Below are 20,251 nucleotides of genomic sequence, written 5' to 3'. Positions count from 1 at the left end.
CGTGCCTGGACAAGCTGCGGGCCACAGCTGTGGCTACTTTCCTGGCTGTCCTTCATCAAGCTGAGCGAGTTCACCTCTATTCCTGCTTTTTTTCTGATTGTTTAATTTTTATAATGAGTTGGTATTGAGTTTTGTGACAGGCTTTTCTGCATGCATTGATATGATTGTGTGCTTTCTTTAGTCTGTTAATAAGGTGGATTACACAGATAGATTTTCCAACCCTGAGCCAGCCTTGTATCACAGGAAGAATGGTTATAGTATATAACTCTTCTGGTATATTGCTGAATTCTATTTGTTCATGTTTGTTTGTGTGTGAAATGATTAAATCAAGCTAATTAACATATTCATCACCTCACATACCTTTGTTTGTGGTGAGGCTCGAGCGATCCTCCCACCTCAGTCTCCCAGGAGTTGAGACCACATGTGCACACCACCACACCCAGCTAATTTTTTCAACATTTTGTAGAGATGGAGTCTCTCTATTTTGCCCAGGCTGGTCTTGAACTCCTAGACTCCAGCGACCTGCCTATCTCAGGCAACAGCCTAGGCAACATAGAAAGAGACCCCATCTCTACAAAAAATTTAAAATCTGCTCTCAGCAATTTTCAAGTATACATTGTTCTTCCCCATAGTCACTGTGCCGCACAGCAGCTGTCCAGCCTGTTTGCCTCTTGTCTAACTGAACTCGTGTCCAGTGACCAACAGCTCCCATTTCCCCCAAACCCCCGCAGTCCCCGACAGCCACCATCCCACCCTCTGCTTCTGTGAGATGCACTTTTTTAGATTCCACATGCGTGAGATCATGCAGGATTTGTCTTTCTGTGCGTGGTTCATTTTACTTGTTATAATGTCCTCCAGGTTCATCTGCGATGTCACAGATGACATCATTTCTTTCTGTGTGTGTGTCTGTGTGTGTGTGACATTTTCTTTATCCGTTCATTTCTCCGTGAACACTTAGGCTGATTCCACCGTATCTTGGCTGTTGTGAGTCGTGCCACAATCAACATGGGCCTGCATGTGTCTCCTCACTATAGTGACTTTGGGTATATGCCCTGAAGTGAGACTGCTGGATTCTATGGTGGTTCTAGTTTTAGTTTTTTGAGGAACTTCTGTACTGTTTTCCATAATGACTGTACTAACTTAGTTTCCCATCAGCACTGTACAAGGGTTCCCTTCTGTCCACATCCTCACCAAAACTTATCTTTTATCTTTTTGATAATAGTCATTCTAATAGGTATGAGCCAATATTCCCATTGTGGTTTTAATTTGCATTTTTCCTGATGATTAGTGATGTTGTGCACTTTTTCATATACCTGTTAGCAATTTGTATGTCTTCTTCTGAGAAGCTTCCATTCCATTTCTTTGCCATTGTTTTTAAATCTAGTATTTGTTTTCTTGCTATTGAGTTGTTTGGGTTCCTTATGCGTTTTGAGTATTAACTCCTTATCAGATGTTGTATGGTTTGCATTTTTTTTCCAGTTCCCTAGGTTGTCTCTTCACTCTGTTGTTTGTTATGCAGAAGCTTTTTAGTTTGTTATAATGCCATTTTTCTACTTTCTGCTTTTGTTGCCTATGCTTTGAGGGCCATATTAAAAAAAAAAAATCATTAACTAGACCAGTGTCATGGAATTTTGCCCTGTGTTTTTTCTTAGTGGTTTTACAGATCTTACATTTAAGTCTTTAACCCATTTTGAGTTGATTTTTATAGATGGTGTGAGATGAGGGTCTAATTTCATTCTTCTGCATAGGAACATCAAGTTTCCCCAACATGGTTCATTGAAGACACTGTCCTTCCCCGGTGTGTGTTCCTGGTGTCTTTGCTGTAGGTGGATGGATTGGCTGCAGCTGTGGGGTTTTCCGCCAGGCTCTCGGTTCTCCGTTCTCCTCCACTGGCCTGTTTGTCGTTTTTATACCAGCGCCACGTTCTGGTCTTTAGCATTGCCTTCTGCTGCTTACTTGGATTTATTTTGTTCTTCTTTTATTAGATTCTTAAAATGAGTGCTTAGATTATTGATTGGAGGCTTTTCTCTCTTCAAATGTGTGTGTTTCATGCCACAGGTTTCCCTCTCAGCACTGCTATAGTTACATCCTGCGATTTTTGATATGCTGTGTTTTTATTTTCATTCAGGTCCATGTGTTTTTTTGATGTTCCTTGAGATTTGCTGTTTGACCCATGGATTGTTCGTGTCTGTATTTCATTTCCAAGTGCTTGGAACTTCTCTTGTTACCTTCCCATGACTGATTCCGGTTTGATTCAGCTGTGGTCAGAGAACATACACTATGATTTCAATTCTGTTAAATTTGTTGGGGTTTCTTTTATGGCCAAGGATATGGTCTATCCTGTTATAGATTCTGTACATGCAGGAAAAGAGTATGGATTCTGCTGAGGCTAGACAGAGTGTTCCGGAAGTGTTCATTAGACCCTGTTGGTTGAGAGTGTTGAGTTCTTCTAAATCCTTTGCTAATTCTCTGCCCAGTTTTTCTTACAGTTGTTGACAGTAATAAAGTCTTCAGCTATCGTTGTGGATTTTTATATTTTTCTTTTCACTTCTATTAGTTTCTGCTTCACATATTTTACAGCTCTGTTATTTGACTCATACACATTTAGGATTGCTATTGCTTATTCAGACTCTTTTATCGTTATGTAGTGTCCCTCTCCGTCTCTGATCACATTCATTGCTCTGATGTCTATTTTTTCTGATACTAATATAGCCATTCCTGCTTTCTTTTGATTAATGGTTGCATGATACACCTTTTCCCATTAGTTTATCTTCAGTTTGCTTATATTGTTCTATTTGAAGTGAGTTTTCTGTAGACAGTATATGATGGGGTCATATTTTTAAATCCACTCTGCCAATCTGTGCTTCTATTGGTGTATTTGGATCATTTATACTTAAAGTTATTATGGTATTGAGATGTTAGGGCTTAAATCTGGCATTTTGCCTTTTATTTATCTTTTGTATTTATTTATTTTGAGATAGGGTCCTACTCTGTCATCCAGGCTGGAGTGCAGTAGTGTGATCATGGCTCACTGCAGCCTCTTCTGGGCTGAAGTGATCCCCCCACCCCAGCCTCTCAAATAGCTGGGACCACAGGCTTGCACCACCATGCCCAGCCAATGTATTTTTACATTTTGTAGAGACATTGTCTTCCTGTGTTGCCCAGGCTGGCCTTGAACTCCTGGCTCAAGTGATCCTCCCACCTGGACCGCCCAAAGTGCTGGGATTACAGGCGTGAGCCACCGCACCTAGCCTCATTTTTAATTTTGTTGGTTCTGTTTTTTGTTTCTCTGGTTTTAGGTTTTTTTTCTGTCTTCCTGTGAGTTAGTGAACATTTTTTCGGAATTTTATTTTATCAGTAGCATTTTTGAGTATGTATCTCTATGACTTTCTTTTTTAGTGCTTGCTCCAGGTAGTATATCATACATATATACACTCATGTACTGAATTCTAAGTATATAGCATGTATATATATACACACATACACACACATATGTAGCACACACATATATATGTATATATATACACATATACACAAACATACACATAACATACACATATGCAACATGTATGCACATATATACACGTATGTCACATGTGTGTGCATGTATAATATTTGAGACAGGATCTTGCTCTGTTGCCCGGGCTGGAGTGCAGTAACACAATCATGGCTCACTATAGTCTCGACTAATCAGGCTCCAGCCTTCCTCCCACCTCAGCCTTGCCAGTAGCTGGGACCACAGGCACCACCACACCCAGCTAATTTTTAAAAATTTTTTGTAGAGACAGGGTTTTGCCATGTTGCCCAGGCTTATATATGTTGTCAATTCTACTGCTGTCAACATTTCACATTTCACCAGTTTGAGGGAAAAAACTGTAACTTCCTTTATTTATTTTTTTTTACTGTCCCTCATTTATGATGTAGTTGCTTTAAATATTTCCTAAACATTCTGTACATATCAATGCTATAATTTTTGCATCAGCCATCAATCATAATTTAGAAAACTCAAGAGGAGAATGAAGCCTTTCTGTGCACTCACATTTGCCTTCTATGTTCTTTCTTCCTTCCTGATATTCCAAGATTTCGTCTCTGTTTAGAGGACTTAAGCATTCTCCCAGTGTAGGCACGCTGGCAGCAACTTCTCTTAATTTTGCTTCATCCCATAATGTCTTTATTCCTGATTATTTTCACTGGATATATCATTCCAATTGGCACTTCTGTCCTTTTCAGCACTGAGCAGTTCGGGGCCACATCCTCCTGGCCTCTGTGGCTTCTCGCCTGAAATCCACGTCAGCCCTTGTCTCCCTTCTGTAGCGTAGGGTCATGTCCCTCTTGCTGCTTTCAAGAATTATTATTTGCCTTTGGTTTTTAGACTTTTTTTTTTTTTTTTTTTTTTTTTTTTTTTTGAGACGGAGTCTCGCTCTGCCACCCAGGCTGGAGTGCAGTGGCCGGATCTCAGCTCACTGCAAGCTCCGCCTCCCGGGTTTTACGCCATTCGCCTGCCTCAGCCTCCCGAGTAGCTGGGACTACAGGCGCCCGCCACCTCGCCCGGCTAGTTTTTTGTATTTTTTAGTAGAGACGGGGTTTCACCGTGTTAGCCAGGATGATCTCGATCTCCTGACCTCGTGATCTGCCCATCTCGGCCTCCCAAAGTGCTGGGATTACAGGCTTGAGCCACCGCGCCTGGCCGGTTTTTAGACTCTTGACTACAATGGTGTTTGTGTGGATTTCCTTTGATTTATCCTGTTTGGGGTTTACTCAGCTTCTTGAATATGTAAGCTTTTACTTTTTGCCAAATTTGGGAAGTTTTAGCCATTATTTTTTCAAGAGTCTTTATCCCCATCCCCTTTGTTCTCTTTTTCTGGTACCCTAAGGACATGAATGTTAGGTCCTCCTCGTGTCTCACAGGTCTCAGGAGCCCCGTCTGTGCGTCTTTGGTCTGTTTTCTCCCTCTTGTTGGGATTGGTACTTTCTGTTGTTTTTTCTCACAGCTCCCTGCTTCTCTTCCCTGACTCTTCTACTCTGTTATGGTACTTTCTGGTTCTGTCGTTCCCTTTTAGTTCTCTGCAGCTCCCATTAGCTTCGTGGGAATTGGCTTCCCTGTGGAGACATTTTGTTCTGTTTTCTCATTTGTTTAAAGAGTGTTCCTGCTTGTTCGCTGAAGCATTTTTATGAAGGCTGCTTTCACGTCTTTGTCAGAGGATTCCGACAGCTCTGTCATCCTGGGGCTGACACTGTCCTTCATTCAGTTTGAGATCTTTTGGGTTCTTTGTATAACAGGTGATTTTCTGTTTGAAATCTGGACCTTCTGGATATTATGTTATGAGACTCTGGTTATATAAACCTTCTATTTAGCTGGCTGCTTCTGATACTTCTCCAGCAGGGGAAACAAGAAGTGAAAGTCCAGGCTTTCCACTCGGCCTCTGCTGGTACCAAGGGCAGAGGATGTGGTGAGGTGTGGAAGAGGCCTCATTGCTGCTGATACCAAAGGCAGAGGACATGGTGAGGTGTGGAGGAGGCCTCACTGCCGCTGGGCAAGGGTGGGAGCTCTGGGGCCCTGGAGGCCTGTGCAGAAACCTCCCTGCTCAGAGGAGGGGGCTCCCTCATCCCTGCCCCCGCATCGCCTCCACTGACACCAGGGGGCAAGGACTCACCACCTGCGGGGATGAGAGCCCCTGTCCCTGCTCAGCCTGCTCTGAAGCCACCCCAGCGTGGGGTTCGGGAGCCTCTTGACAGCCTGGTGAGGGTGGAGGTCTAGGCTCCGTATGCGGCCTTTGCTGCCTCGGTGGGGAGGGGCATCGTGTCCTCCACGGTGCCTGGTGGAATAAAGGAGCTGCCACTCAACATTTCCAGCCTCACTGTGCTGTCCCTTCACTGACCCTTCGGCTGGAGAGAGCAGACTTTTGTTGAGGCCCTTTTCTTGTCTGTGCCTGTTGGCATTTCCAGCTTGCCAGCTTTTCCGCTTCCAAGTCTGAGAGACACAGAGAAAGCCCAGGGGGTTCACCACCATGCCGTTCCCTGGCTACCCTGGTCCCTGGCTAGTCTACTTTCCCTACGCATTTCAGTCTTCTAGTGTTTGTTGTGGATACAATATCGAGGCTCTTTTGTTGTATTTAGCAGGAAGGATTGGGAAGCGCTTGTGTGCTCCATTTCCCAGAAGCAGCAGCCTTGCCGCTCCTTTTGTGCATGTGGCATCTGAGAGCACAGATGCCGGAGCTGCTGGGGCTGCCCCAGCTTTGCCTTGCTCAGCTGTGTCCCCAGTGCAGGCCCTCCAGCCTCTAGCGTCAGTCCTTCCATCTGTAAGACAGGGTGATGGTGGCTCCACACCTCATTCAGTTAGAGGGACAAGTAAACGCATCAGCAGACACCAGCTGCTGAGGACAGGCCCAGCCAGAAGCAGACAGGAGCTCCTTGGTGTGGGGGACACTGTCACTAGTGGCCTCGTTACCCAGCTGTGGACACGTTGGTGCTGGTTTCCAGTGGGCACCCACGCAAACAGCATCGCCATTCCAGGCACCTACTTTTTGAATGTCTGTGCCCTTTTTTGTGGGAGGAGAGATTTCTGCAAACATACTTTTCTAGTTTAAAGATGGCAAGTATTTTAGGCTATTGGTACATTCTGCCAGGTTGCCCTGTATAGAGCCTGCAACTGCTACACACTCCCCAGGCTTCCCAGAGAGCCCTGGCTTTGTGACGACCTCACTGTTGTCACTGCTGCTCTTATCGATAGATGTCTAGGACCAACCCCCAGCGAAGAGAGACAAGCCTGACTCTGGAAGGTAGGGCTGCCTTTCCCCGACCTGCCCTTGCAGCTGTGCCTGCAGCTCTGTCCTCCGGGGATGGCCCTGCATCGCTGCTGAGCCATGGGCATTTCCGGAGGGGGCCAACAGTTCTCAGGGTCTCTCCTCAGGAGCACTGGGGTCCGCACACTCTGCTGGGTACCTATCCTGGCCGTGTACGAATCCCAGGGAGGCTGCACAGGGCAGAGGGGTCTCCCGTAGCTGAGCCCTGCTCTGAGCCTGGGCCCTCCTTCTGCTCCTGCAGCTCTTCTGTGTCACCTGTTTCTGTTACTTTAATAATGACAGTTCCTTTCTTGGGAAGGCACCTTATTTTACCTGTTTTTCTTCAAGGACAGCACAGAGCCTAAAGCTTAGTGACTGCCTAGGAAATATTTGTGAAAATACTCAAGTTATGAATTAATAACTGGTGTTACCTCCAGGGTGGATTTCAATCTGCTCCTTGCATTTATGGGTGCCTGCAGGTGGGAACCAGGGCTGGAGCAGCCCACCCTGCTCCTGTAGTCCCACCTCCCACACCACAGCAGGGTGGACTGGCCCCTCACCCACCCAGTGTCTCCCAGCCAGGGCCGCCCACACACCACCGCACGCAGCACCTTCCCCATGGCAGACGCCTGCTCTGGGGCAGGGCCCTGCTCCACAGCGACACGGCGTGTGATATCACAGGCAGCTCTCCTCCCGCCAGCCTCCTGTGTGCAGCTTCAGTGCTTTGAGACCCGCCATTGGAGCTGAATTCTTAAATCCATTGTGGGTTTTGAGTGAAGCTGAAATGAATAAACACATGTTACACACGTGGACAGTATCTATACATGGAACGATTATAAGGTTTGCACGTTAAATAGCCCTTGTATGTTAACTTCCTAAATATACCTTTATGGGCTCAGTACCACTTTGCCATAAGCAGGTAAGTAAAGAAAGAAATCTTGCATTCTGGCCCGTGCACTGTTGCATGACTGGAGCTGCATTGATGCCCTAATCCTGGGTCTGTTTCATCTTTGCAGACAAAGAGTGATGTGTGTGGGAGTGGGGGTTCAGGCAGGAGCGCTCACAGGGGCTTCAGAGACGGTGGAGTGGAGAGAAGAGCTGTGCCTGTTAAATGTAAGCGCCCCGAGCTGCCATGAGCCGCTGCGTGTGGGCCAGCAGCCTCTGATGTGTGCTTCCTCTGACTGCAGAAGGAATCATTAAGTCACATCAAGCCTGGGGCCTGTTTAGAAGCTGTCAGGACCATCTTTACTGCTCCCTGATGCCTCCATTGTGAAGACCCAGCCCACCTCTGAATGCAGGGACAGCACCTGTGCTTTTTCTGGCAGGCACAGCTCAGAGCAGGAAACCTGGTCTCCACCTTGGGCAGACAGCAGTGGTCCAGGCAGTGTGGTCGCCTGGCACCCCTTCCTCCCCTCCTCGTGGCCAGGGCCACGGCCAGCCTCCTTCTCCCTTCTTCCGCAGCCCACCCTTGGGAAAGGATGCTGTGGACTTAGAGGCAGGGGAGCTTCGGGCCTGGTTGCGTCTCTCCCTAGCCTGGGGACCTTTGAACAGTTCCTGAGTCTCCTCCCACAGCTCTTGCAGCAGTACGTTGAGGTGGCTCCAGATCTTTGTTGCTGTGAGTGCTGCTCAGCCCTCAGGGGCGTGTCCGTCCGCCTGTGACACTGGTGTCCAGGGAAGAGCATGCAAGTACCTGGAGATTTCACCTGCCGCTTCTGATCCCCCCCAGATTCTCTCCAACATGACATTAAAGAAAAGATACTTTTGAAAACCAAAGGGAACTTTTAGAAGTCAGCGTAGCTCCGAGACGGAGGCTTGTTTCTGCTCTGTCTTGGAGCTGAGAGTGGCTCCAGCCAGCCACCCTGTTCCTCCAGTAGCCCTAAGTAAGGAGTGCTGTGCCCCTGACCTGAGAACTTGGCCCATCCAGGGGCCTGGACTGTGTCTGTCACTGCCAGGGGTGGAAGATGTGGCCTCGCAGCTGTCGCAGGGACAGTTTCCACCAGCTCCTCTGCCATGGGAGAGAATGGAGCAGACAGGCCATGAGGCCAGCATGCGAGCACGTGGAGGGGTCCTGCCTGGCGGCACCCTGCAGCTAGACAGCACTGCACGCCCGCTGGCCAGCACTGAAAAGGCGGATCGGACCAGGTGTTGGCAGGGGCGTGGAGGAGCAGGAGCTCTGTGTGCTGCTGAGGGAATATAGATAATAGAACCTGGAGCTCTGTGCACTGCTTAGGGGATGTAGATAATAGAACCTGGAGCTCTGTGCGCTGCTGAGGGGATGTAGATAATAGAACCTGGAAGTCTGCACTGCTGAGGGGATGTAGATAATAGAACCTGGAAGTCTGCACTGCTGAGGGGATGTAGATAATAGAACCTGGAAGTCTGCACTGCTGAGGGGATGTAGATAATAGAACCTGGAGCTCTGTGCGCTGCTGAGGGGATGTAGATAATAGAACCTGGAGCTCTGTGCGCTGCTGAGGGGATGTAGATAATAGAACCTGGAGCTCTGTGCGCTGCTGAGGGGATGTAGATAATAGAACCTGGAGCTCTGTGCGCTGCTGAGGGAATACAGATTATAGAACCTGGAGCTCTGTGCGCTGCTGAGGGGATGTAGATAATAGAACCTGGAGCTCTGTGCGCTGCTGAGGGAATACAGATTATAGAACCTGGAGCTCTGTGCGCTGCTGAGGGGATGTAGATAATAGAACCTGGAGCTCTGTGCGCTGCTGAGGGAATACAGATTATAGAACCTGGAGCTCTGTGCGCTGCTGAGGGGATGTAGATAATAGAACCTGGAGCTCTGTGTGCTGCTGAGGGAATACAGATTATAGAACCTGGAGCTCTGTGCGCTGCTGAGGGGATGTAGATAATAGAACCTGGAGCTCTGTGCGCTGCTGAGGGGATGTAGATAATAGAACCTGGAAGTCTGCACTGCTGAGGGGATGTAGATAATAGAACCTGGAGCTCTGTGCGCTGCTGAGGGGATGTAGATAATAGAACCTGGAGCTCTGTGCGCTGCTGAGGGGATGTAGATAATAGAACCTGGAGCTCTGTGCGCTGCTGAGGGAATACAGATTATAGAACCTGGAGCTCTGTGCGCTGCTGAGGGGATGTAGATAATAGAACCTGGAGCTCTGTGCGCTGCTGAGGGGATGTAGATAATAGAACCTGGAGCTCTGTGCGCTGCTGAGGGGATGTAGATAATAGAACCTGGAGCTCTGTGCGCTGCTGAGGGGATGTAGATAATAGAACCTGGAGCTCTGTGCGCTGCTGAGGGAATACAGATTATAGAACCTGGAGCTCTGTGCGCTGCTGAGGGGATGTAGATAATAGAACCTGGAGCTCTGTGCGCTGCTGAGGGAATACAGATTATAGAACCTGGAGCTCTGTGCGCTGCTGAGGGGATGTAGATAATAGAACCTGGAGCTCTGTGCGCTGCTGAGGGGATGTAGATAATAGAACCTGGAGCTCTGTGCGCTGCTGAGGGGATGTAGATAATAGAACCTGGAGCTCTGTGCGCTGCTGAGGGAATACAGATTATAGAACCTGGAGCTCTGTGCGCTGCTGAGGGGATGTAGATAATAGAACCTGGAGCTCTGTGCGCTGCTGAGGGAATACAGATTATAGAACCTGGAGCTCTGTGTGCTGCTGAGGGGATGTAGATAATAGAACCTGGAGCTCTGTGCGCTGCTGAGGGAATACAGATTATAGAACCTGGAGCTCTGTGCGCTGCTGAGGGAATACAGATTATAGAACCTGGAGCTCTGTGCGCTGCTGAGGGGATGTAGATAATAGAACCTGGAGCTCTGTGCGCTGCTGAGGGAATACAGATTATAGAACCTGGAGCTCTGTGCGCTGCTGAGGGGATGTAGATAATAGAACCTGGAGCTCTGTGCGCTGCTGAGGGAATACAGATTATAGAACCTGGAGCTCTGTGCGCTGCTGAGGGGATGTAGATAATAGAACCTGGAGCTCTGTGCGCTGCTGAGGGGATGTAGATAATAGAACCTGGAGCTCTGTGCGCTGCTGAGGGAATACAGATTATAGAACCTGGAGCTCTGTGCGCTGCTGAGGGGATGTAGATAATAGAACCTGGAGCTCTGTGCGCTGCTGAGGGAATACAGATTATAGAACCTGGAGCTCTGTGCGCTGCTGAGGGAATACAGATTATAGAACCTGGAGCTCTGTGTGCTGCTGAGGGGATGTAGATAATAGAACCTGGAGCTCTGTGCGCTGCTGAGGGAATACAGATTATAGAACCTGGAGCTCTGTGCGCTGCTGAGGGGATGTAGATAATAGAACCTGGAGCTCTGTGTGCTGCTGAGGGAATACAGATTATAGAACCTGGAGCTCTGTGCGCTGCTGAGGGAATACAGATTATAGAACCTGGAGCTCTGTGCGCTGCTGAGGGGATGTAGATAATAGAACCTGGAGCTCTGTGTGCTGCTGAGGGAATACAGATTATAGAACCTGGAGCTCTGTGTGCTGCTGAGGGGATGTAGATAATAGAACCTGGAGCTCTGTGCGCTGCTGAGGGGATGTAGATAATAGAACCTGGAGCTCTGTGCGCTGCTGAGGGAATACAGATTATAGAACCTGGAGCTCTGTGCGCTGCTGAGGGGATGTAGATAATAGAACCTGGAGCTCTGTGCGCTGCTGAGGGGATGTAGATAATAGAACCTGGAAGTCTGCACTGCTGAGGGGATGTAGATAATAGAACCTGGAAGTCTGCACTGCTGAGGGGATGTAGATAATAGAACCTGGAGCTCTGTGCGCTGCTGAGGGAATACAGATTATAGAACCTGGAGCTCTGTGCGCTGCTGAGGGGATGTAGATAATAGAACCTGGAGCTCTGTGCGCTGCTGAGGGAATACAGATTATAGAACCTGGAGCTCTGTGCGCTGCTGAGGGAATACAGATTATAGAACCTGGAGCTCTGTGTGCTGCTGAGGGGATGTAGATAATAGAACCTGGAGCTCTGTGCGCTGCTGAGGGAATACAGATTATAGAACCTGGAGCTCTGTGCGCTGCTGAGGGGATGTAGATAATAGAACCTGGAGCTCTGTGTGCTGCTGAGGGAATACAGATTATAGAACCTGGAGCTCTGTGCGCTGCTGAGGGAATACAGATTATAGAACCTGGAGCTCTGTGCGCTGCTGAGGGGATGTAGATAATAGAACCTGGAGCTCTGTGTGCTGCTGAGGGAATACAGATTATAGAACCTGGAGCTCTGTGTGCTGCTGAGGGGATGTAGATAATAGAACCTGGAGCTCTGTGCGCTGCTGAGGGGATGTAGATAATAGAACCTGGAGCTCTGTGCGCTGCTGAGGGAATACAGATTATAGAACCTGGAGCTCTGTGCGCTGCTGAGGGGATGTAGATAATAGAACCTGGAGCTCTGTGCGCTGCTGAGGGAATACAGATTATAGAACCTGGAGCTCTGTGCGCTGCTGAGGGGATGTAGATAATAGAACCTGGAGCTCTGTGCGCTGCTGAGGGGATGTAGATAATAGAACCTGGAAGTCTGCACTGCTGAGGGGATGTAGATAATAGAACCTGGAAGTCTGCACTGCTGAGGGGATGTAGATAATAGAACCTGGAAGTCTGCACTGCTGAGGGGATGTAGATAATAGAACCTGGAGCTCTGTGCGCTGCTGAGGGGATGTAGATAATAGAACCTGGAAGTCTGCACTGCTGAGGGAATGTAGATAGTGGAACCGCTGTGCCGTGGCCTTGAACAGTTTCTTAGGACGTTCTGCGTGCAGCTACTGCAGGATCCCGCCGTTCTACTCCTAGGTGGTACCTGCAGGAAATGAATGTGCTTCCATGAGAAGAACTGTGCACAGATGTCCAGAGCAGCTTGATTTGGGTAGCTCTCCTTGGAAACAGCTCGAATGTTCTTCACTGGGTGAATGGAAGCCAGTGGTGGTATTTTCCCACAGTGGAATTCTAAACAGAAAGGAACTGTTGATACGCTCAGCAGCATGGATACATCTTCAGTAAATACTGAGTAAGAGAAGCCAGACACAAAAGAATACTTACGACGTGATTCCATTTGTATCGACTTCTGAAAGTCCCGGAGCCTATAGTGACCACAAGTGAGGGATTGTCGGGGGGCAGTGACGGGTGCAGCGGGAGCAAGGACTGCGGGGGACCAAGGACTGCAGACTTCTGTGAGCCGCTGTGGGGCAGCTCCAGGTGTATACACGGGCAAGGCTGTCACACTGTAGACTTTAAGTTTGTGCAGCCTGTTAACAATCAATGATACCTTTAAAAGGCCACGGCGCCACATTACACACACAAGGATAAATGGTGAGTCGGTCTACACTGCTGGACGGGGCCGTCAGAGCTCTCACTGAGTGCCTGCTCCCCTGGCCCGGCCCCTCCTCCCACACAGCCCCGGGGCCTCTGCGCCCCTTTGACCTCAGGCGCCAGCCTCCTGGGTTGTCTCAGTTGTGCCCTGCCTGTCACCCAGTAGAAGCAGCCCCTGAGGCAGGACGTCCACACAGCCTGCATTCCACAGAGCCCCACCGGCCTAAAATCACCACAGGGTCAGAATCTAATGTAAGGGGGGTTTATTCAAAGGTGGGTGGAGGCTGGCCCACCCGGAAACACCAACTCCAGAGGAATGGAGTCCGCCCTCGGAAGCAGGGAGGGGAAGGGTGCCCTCAAGCAGGTAGAGGCCGAGGGGCTTTTAGCAGGATCGCGGCGTCCTTCCTACGAGGTGGGCGCAGTCACAGCGTTTGACGGGTGACGGGCAGTGCCTGTTTCAGGGAAGGGTACATTTAACCCGTCAGAGGGTGCGGCAGTCACTGCTTCCCGTCGTCTGGTCTAAGCAGTGCAGAAAACAGGGGAAGTTCATCTACAAGGGTCATGAACTAAGAAGGCTGGAGGTTTCTGCCCCTGGCGTTGGTTAATTCTCTCCAGTCACTGTGCAGAACAAGGAAACAGCACATTAGTCCCTGGCCTGAGAAAGGGGAGCTGCAAGTGCACGTCAGGGGTGCAGTCCCATCTCTCACAGGGCATGAGGCACGGTCCTGTCTCTCACGGGGCTTAATGTGCCCAGACTGTGTTCATGTTCACACCTGGGAGGAGGGGAAGTGGGCATGGTCTGTGCGGCAGGTCCAGCCGATCCACAGGGCCTTGGATGAGGCGTCTCTGCAGCTGAGGCTGGCCCTGCCAGGACTGACCCCAAGGCTGTGGCTAAATTGGGCTCCCAGCACTGGCCCTGTGTCCTCTGTAAGGGGTTCTGCACCCCAGTTCTACGCACGGACTGTCCCCACGTCTAGGCCCCACGCTCAGCCCCCTTCAGCCTGTGTATCCTCAGGGCACCTTCACTCCGTCCACCTGGATCTCCCCATCTTGGTGACCGTCTCCACTGTGGGTGCCGAGACCCTCTCTGCTTCCGTAGCTATGCGTCAGGGCCACTGTGTGAGCTGGAAGTCGGCGCAGGGAACTCTGGAGAAGGGAGGGAGTTCTGGGGAGGGGAGCCATTACTAACAGGGAAGCCCCAGGAGGAAGGACCACCATGGAGCGAGGACTGAGCACGGGAAGGAGGGTGTTCTAGGCTCAGGCAGGGCGGGAGTCTCGGGGGAGGAGAAGTGCCGGGGGCTTTTACCCTCAGGGCCTGTGGCAGTTGGGGGGTGGTGGATGAGGCCTTAGACTAAACTCTGAGAGAATGGGACCGTGGAGAGTTGTCTTGAGTGGGGAGGGGGGAGGGGGCTCTGTGTTGCTGGTTGGAGGCGTCCCTGGCACTTGTGACAGCAGGGGCTGGAGAGTGGGGCAGGACTTGGGGGCAGTGAGGGTGGAAGAGGGTCAGAAAAGCTCAGATTGTGCCTCGCATGGTGGGTAGGGGCTGCTGGGTTTGTTAATGCATGGGATGGGGTAGGTCAGGAGTCGTGCTGGTCACATATGTCAAATGTGGGTGTCTGAAATCCCCGTGGCCACAGCTATAGGCTGCATCCCCTGCGATCTGGGGTGCAGAGTATGTTCTGGCCTGAGACACATCTGGGGGTGGTGGTCCACAGACCCCCTGGGCAAGTGCAGACAGTAGGAGGAGGTGGGGACCCTGGGTGCAGATGCGGGGCAGGGGGAGGCAGGTGGGGACCCTGGGTATAGACAGGAAGGGAGGCAGGTGAGGGCCCTGGGTATAGACGGGAAGGGAGGCAGGTGAGGGCCCTGGGTGTAGATGGGGCAGGGGGAGGCAGGTGAGGGTCCCGGGTATAGACAGGAAGGGAGGCAGGTGAGGGCCCCGGGTATAGACAGGAAGGGAGGCAGGTGAGGGCCCCGGGTATAGACAGGAAGGGAGGCAGGTGAGGGCCCCGGGTGCAGACGGGGACAGGGATGAGGCGATTGGGGGCCCAGGCCCTCACGGGATGACTGTGCCTGTCTCTTCTTCCCCTCCCGTTGCATGGGCTAAAATGTGGTAAATCTCCAGCACTGGACAGGACAGAGGGAGGGACCTGGATGGACCAGAGCTCTGCCTGTTTCTGGAACACAGTGTGGGGAGTGGTGGGCAAGCCTCAGAACGGGCTCCATTCTGAGGAACGGCCAGTCGCATGGGGCCTTGGATGCCCGTGGTCAGAGCGTGGGCTGCTGCAGGCTCCACTTCAGCCCTTCATATCCTGGTAGCCACCAAACTGCCCCATGGACTCTGGGCAGATGGCCAGTGTTAGCTGGGAAGGACAGCAGCAGCCGCAGAGGTGGCAGCAAGGCCAGGGTACTTTGCAGATGGCATGGACAGGCAGGGGCCCAGGGACAGCCAGGCAGTAGCTGACACTTGGTTCACCCTGGCCTTTCAAGTGGTCTGCAACTCTGGGAGCTGCTAACTGGAGCAGGGTAGATCCTCTGGGGTCCTGGGCACTGAGTCCCAGGTGACCCGCACTGCACAGGACAGCCCGTCACTCACCCTGCCCTTGCAATGAAGAGAGGCGCTGGCTGCAGCTCGCTGGCCTGTGTGACTGATAGAGGCTGACAGCCTGGAGCCCCAAGCACCCCTGGCAGGAGCTGACCCACTTTCCCTTCCCTCGGCTGGAAACCTTGACATAACAGATGGCTGCAGGGCCCTGCTGTCCCTCTGATAGGGAGGAGAGTTTTTAATTAAAAAGGAGGCACAGAGCTCCAGAGCGGCCACACCGAGATCCAGTCCATGTGTGCTGGTCTGTCGGTACCCACAGGTGAAAGGCTGCAGCCGGGCTTATCTCAGGCTGCCCGTGTGCGCGCAGAGGTGCTTATTGGGCCACACCATGCATTGGAACTGATACTCTTCTCTCCTTTCTGAGACCTTTCTACACGAATGCACTACTTAGAATGAGTCACCGAAGCGATGGCATGAGCTGTGCTGTCCAGCAGAGCTGTCCGTGGTGCCAGAAACGGCCTCTCTGCTTTTCCCCCGGGAGCTGCCGCTGCCCACACAGGACTGTTTTGCACTTTAAATGTGCTTGTGGATGTTTAGGTTTTTTTTGTTTTGTTTTTGTTTTGTTTTGTTTTGTTTTTTTTGAGACGGAGTCTCGCTCTGTAGCCCAGGCTGGAGTGCAGTGGCGCGATCTCGGCTCACTGCAAGCTCCGCCTCCCGGGTTCCCGCCATTCTCCTGCCTCAGCCTCCCGAGTAGCTGGGACTACAGGCGCCCGCCACCTCGCCCGGCTAGTTTTTTGTATTTTTTAGTAGAGACGGGGTTTCACCGTGTAGACCAGGATGGTCTCGATCTCCTGACCTCGTGATCCACCCGTCTCGGCCGGATGTTTAGTTTTAAACTGAAAAAGCCACATGGGGCCAATGTGCTGCACAGTGAAACAAGAGCATTCGCATGCAAGGATGATCTTCAGAACCCTTTGTGCTACGTGAAGTCCTCGTTAAATGCAACGTGAAAATCCTTGTCCTTCGAAGTGTCATTTTATTACAAATAATAATGTAATAAAATGATAAATTAATACAAATAATATTACAGATAACAATTTGTAATAAAATTGCAGTAATTTTGTGATAGTCTGAGTGTGTTGATGAAGTGTCCTATACATGCGTTTTTAAGCACAGTAAGCACGGGTGTAGACAGCATCAGCGGGGGTGTAGACAGCATCAGCGGGGGTGTAGACAGCATGTCACTTTGTCAGTGCAGAGGTGCATCTGAGGCTGTGGCTCCACCCCAACACCTGTGGCTGCTTTTTGCAGATCCTCCTTACACACCACACAGGCAGTTGGAATGGGCTTTGCCTCTGTGTTATCTTTGTGTTTTTCTTTTAGCTTATTTTTAACAGAACTATTTTATTGAGAAAAAAGCCCTTTGTCCCATCTTTTAACCCATCGCCTCTTCTTCTGTGTGAACCGGTTGAATGGAAGGGCAGTGTCCAGGCAGCTCGATGATGGTGGGGGTGCGGCTTCACAGGGTTCTGTTCCTGGTGGATTTTGCGAGGCAGCCCCCTGGGTGAGGTGGTGCCCTTCAGGGAAGGACTCGGTGTGGAACTGACTCTGCAGAGCCCAGTTCCTCGGAGCAGGGCCCCCACCGTGCCGCACAAAGTCGCTCTGACTGTCGCACGAGCTCCTCCCCTTCACTACCATCATTCTTTGCTGATCAATCATAAAATGAGGCCTTAATTTTGCCCAGTGGGCTCCGTCAGTTCGCTGAATGACAGTGCACAGCAGTGACACGATGACTGCAGACAGCGCTGTGTGCGTTGAAGGTACTTGCCGAGAACTGCCAGGGACACCAGCTGTTTGGCAGCTTAGTTGACAGAGACTAAGTCACATGAGAGCATGAGGGGATGAGGATGGCAGGCTCGGGATGTGAAGGGCCAGCTCCTACACCCTGGCGAGGGGACTCTGGCACCCCGCAACTGTGTGTTGAGGCCACAGCAGAAGCAGAGGGGCAGAGCCGCAGGGCGCTGGGCCTATGAGATGCGAGTCCCCAGGGCCTCACAGGGGTAGCTCCTGCCAGTCTCTGGCTGCTGAGAGAGGTGCTCCTATGAGCCTGGGCAGATGCAGACCTTGGCCAGGAGCTGCAGTGGCCTGCCCAGTGTCAGGAGGGAGGTAGCCGTGGGGCCTCCCTGGAGACCTCTCCCAAGGCCCTCCCCTGAACTCCTGCGTACGCTGTGCCAAGCATGCGAGGCCTGGTCAGCACGTGGCGGATGGGCAACCCCTTCCCACTGCCACCCAGGAGGCCCCTGGATGTGCATGGGCCATGAGACTCTTCTCTAGCAGCAGCTGTGCCTTGTCTCTCCAGGTGACGCCTTCTGGGCCCCATCTGTCCTTCCTCACAGCACCCTCAGCGCCTTAAGCCACCACCCCCAGCCACAATTTGGCAGAAGGATGGAGTCCAAGGTCTCAGAAGGTGGCCTGAACGTGACCCTTACCATCCGCCTGCTGATGCATGGAAAGGTAAGAGGAGCCGCCATTGGCACTGTAGGGAAGGCGGCCACAGCAGACAGAACCTGATACTGCCTGCGTCTTTGGATCATTTTTTAATCTCATTTTAAGCAATCTCAAACTTACAAAGCAGTTATAGGTACAGCCCCTTTGAGACTCAGTGCCAACCTGATACCTCCTGCGTGTTTCCTACCAACAGGGACCTTCCCCAGCACAGCCACACACAGCCATCAGTGTCAGGGCACCCACACGGATGCATTCCTACCACTGGCTCCCTTCATAGCGGCCGCACAGCATCCCCTGGTGCCGTCTCGAGTCCCTTCCACCTGGAATAGATGGTTGGCTTTGACTCTGCAGTTGACACTTTGCAGTGTGTGTGGAGCACCTGTGCCTTGGTCTAGGTCTCCTGGCCGTTGGCAGGAACACAGCAGCAGCTCTGCCCTGGGGTGTGCCTGTTGGCCGCTCCCAGGAAACTCCTCGGACTTTCAGAGCATGTGTTTCTGTCCTCTGGGAGGCGGGTTGCTGTGTTCTTCCCTGGCCCATCCTTCCGTGACCACGTGATTTGCTCCGATGCCCTCGCTGCCCTGCTTTGGCCAGAACCCCAAGGCCTGATGAGTCCCTGTTCCTACAGCCCCATCCTGCTCTCTGTTCATCTTGTCCTCCTTGTCCCAGGCCTGGAACCAGCCACTCCCTCAGTAGCTCCTGTATGTAGTGGCATGTTCTGGAAGCCAGGGCGCGTGGTGCTCCTGGGCTGCTGTGGGTCCCGGGCTGCACCTCCGCAGAGCACTTCCTTCCATGTTCAGCTCCCTATATGGAACCCCAGTTCCAACCCCACAGCACAGGGTCCCCCAGTTCTTCCTGCCTCAGGTGTGCACCATGAGGAATCCAACTGCCAGTATCTGTGTGTGGCCTCCCTCCAGGAGGAGGATGGCGGAGGTTCTGGGCTCTAGCCCCACAGCACTGGCACATCCTAGGTTTCCAGAAGACAGCCTCCTCCTGAGGGAAGGTGGTGGTGCCCACACCCAGAGCGTTCATTCCTGCAGTGGAGACAGAGGGACCTGCCTCTCCGACTGTGGGTGTCAGGAGCCAAGGCCCCATGGTAGATGAGGCTCTGTGAGGCCAGGTGCACAGGCCCATCTCCAGCAGCAGTGGCCATGCTACCCAGCTGCACTCTGGGGGAGAGGTGACCTGGTTGACAGGGGCCCCTCCTTGTGTCCAGTGTCCCTCTCCCTCCATGGACCCCTCTGCACTCCGTCCTCACGGCCTCCCTCTCCCTCCACGGACCCCTCTGCACACTGTCCTCATGGCCTCCCTCTCCCTCCACGGACCTCTCTGCACACTGTCCTTATGGCCTCCCTTTCCCTCCACGGACCCCTCTGCACACCATCCTCACAGCCTCCCTCTGCCTCCACAGACCCCTCTGCACACCATCCTCACAGCCTCCCTCTGCCTCCACAGACCCCTCTGCATACCATCCTCACGGCCTCCCTCTCCCTTCACCGACCCCTCTGCACACCGTCCTCACGGCCTCCCTCTCCCTCCACCGAACCCTCTGCACGCCGTCCTCACAGCCTCCCTCTGCCTCCACAGACCCCTCTGCACACCATCCTCACGGCCTCCCTCTGCCTCCACCGGCCCCTCTGCAGGCCATCCTCATGGCCTCCCTCTGCCTCCATGGGCCCCTCTGCACGCCATCCTCACAGCCTCACAGAGTCACCATTGCTGGCCCCACTTCAGGTGACAGGCACAGTTGCACCCGTCAGCTCCGCCCCGCTGCTGGACAGGGAGACACTGGGCCACTCAGCGCAGTGGGGAGTGTGTCCCAGACCACCTCCGGCTCGCGATCAGAACTGTGGCAGCATCTTCCAGCGTTCCTTTTAACAGGCCGCCTTTTAAATAGCAGTCATGGAGCACTAGCAGTGCTAAGTTTTATTTGAGTCACACAATGGAAGGAGACTTTATTTTTCACACATTTCTTCCAGGGTTTCCTGGCAGCCTGAGTGCATAGGTGATGCCCCCTGAGTTATTTATTGGGGGCAGCAGCTGCCCTCCCCCGGGGCACTTAGAGTCAGCCCATCTCTGGCCTGGTCAGGTGGTTGCCAAGGAAGCCCCA

General features: G+C 51.9%; 1 protein-coding gene across 10 annotated transcripts in view; it reads left to right on the top strand.

Annotated features, from left to right (window-relative positions):
- Positions 1 to 20,251, top strand: part of PCBP3 (poly(rC) binding protein 3) — a 282,207-nt gene that overhangs the window by 220,220 nt on the left and 41,736 nt on the right. For 9 of the 10 annotated variants that reach the window (XM_030915862.1, XM_030915859.1, XM_030915857.1 and 6 more), the window contains one exon: positions 17,996 to 18,150. In XM_030915862.1, the coding sequence (XP_030771722.1) occupies positions 17,996 to 18,150 (155 nt within the window). The remainder of the gene's footprint in view (positions 1 to 17,995; positions 18,151 to 20,251) is intronic. The other variant, XM_030915860.1, reaches the window with a different exon arrangement.

This window comes from Rhinopithecus roxellana, chromosome 13 (genome assembly GCF_007565055.1).
Source record: "Rhinopithecus roxellana isolate Shanxi Qingling chromosome 13, ASM756505v1, whole genome shotgun sequence".
NCBI classification, from domain to species: domain Eukaryota; kingdom Metazoa; phylum Chordata; class Mammalia; order Primates; family Cercopithecidae; genus Rhinopithecus; species Rhinopithecus roxellana.
This window is presented reverse-complemented; position numbering and strand designations above follow the sequence as displayed.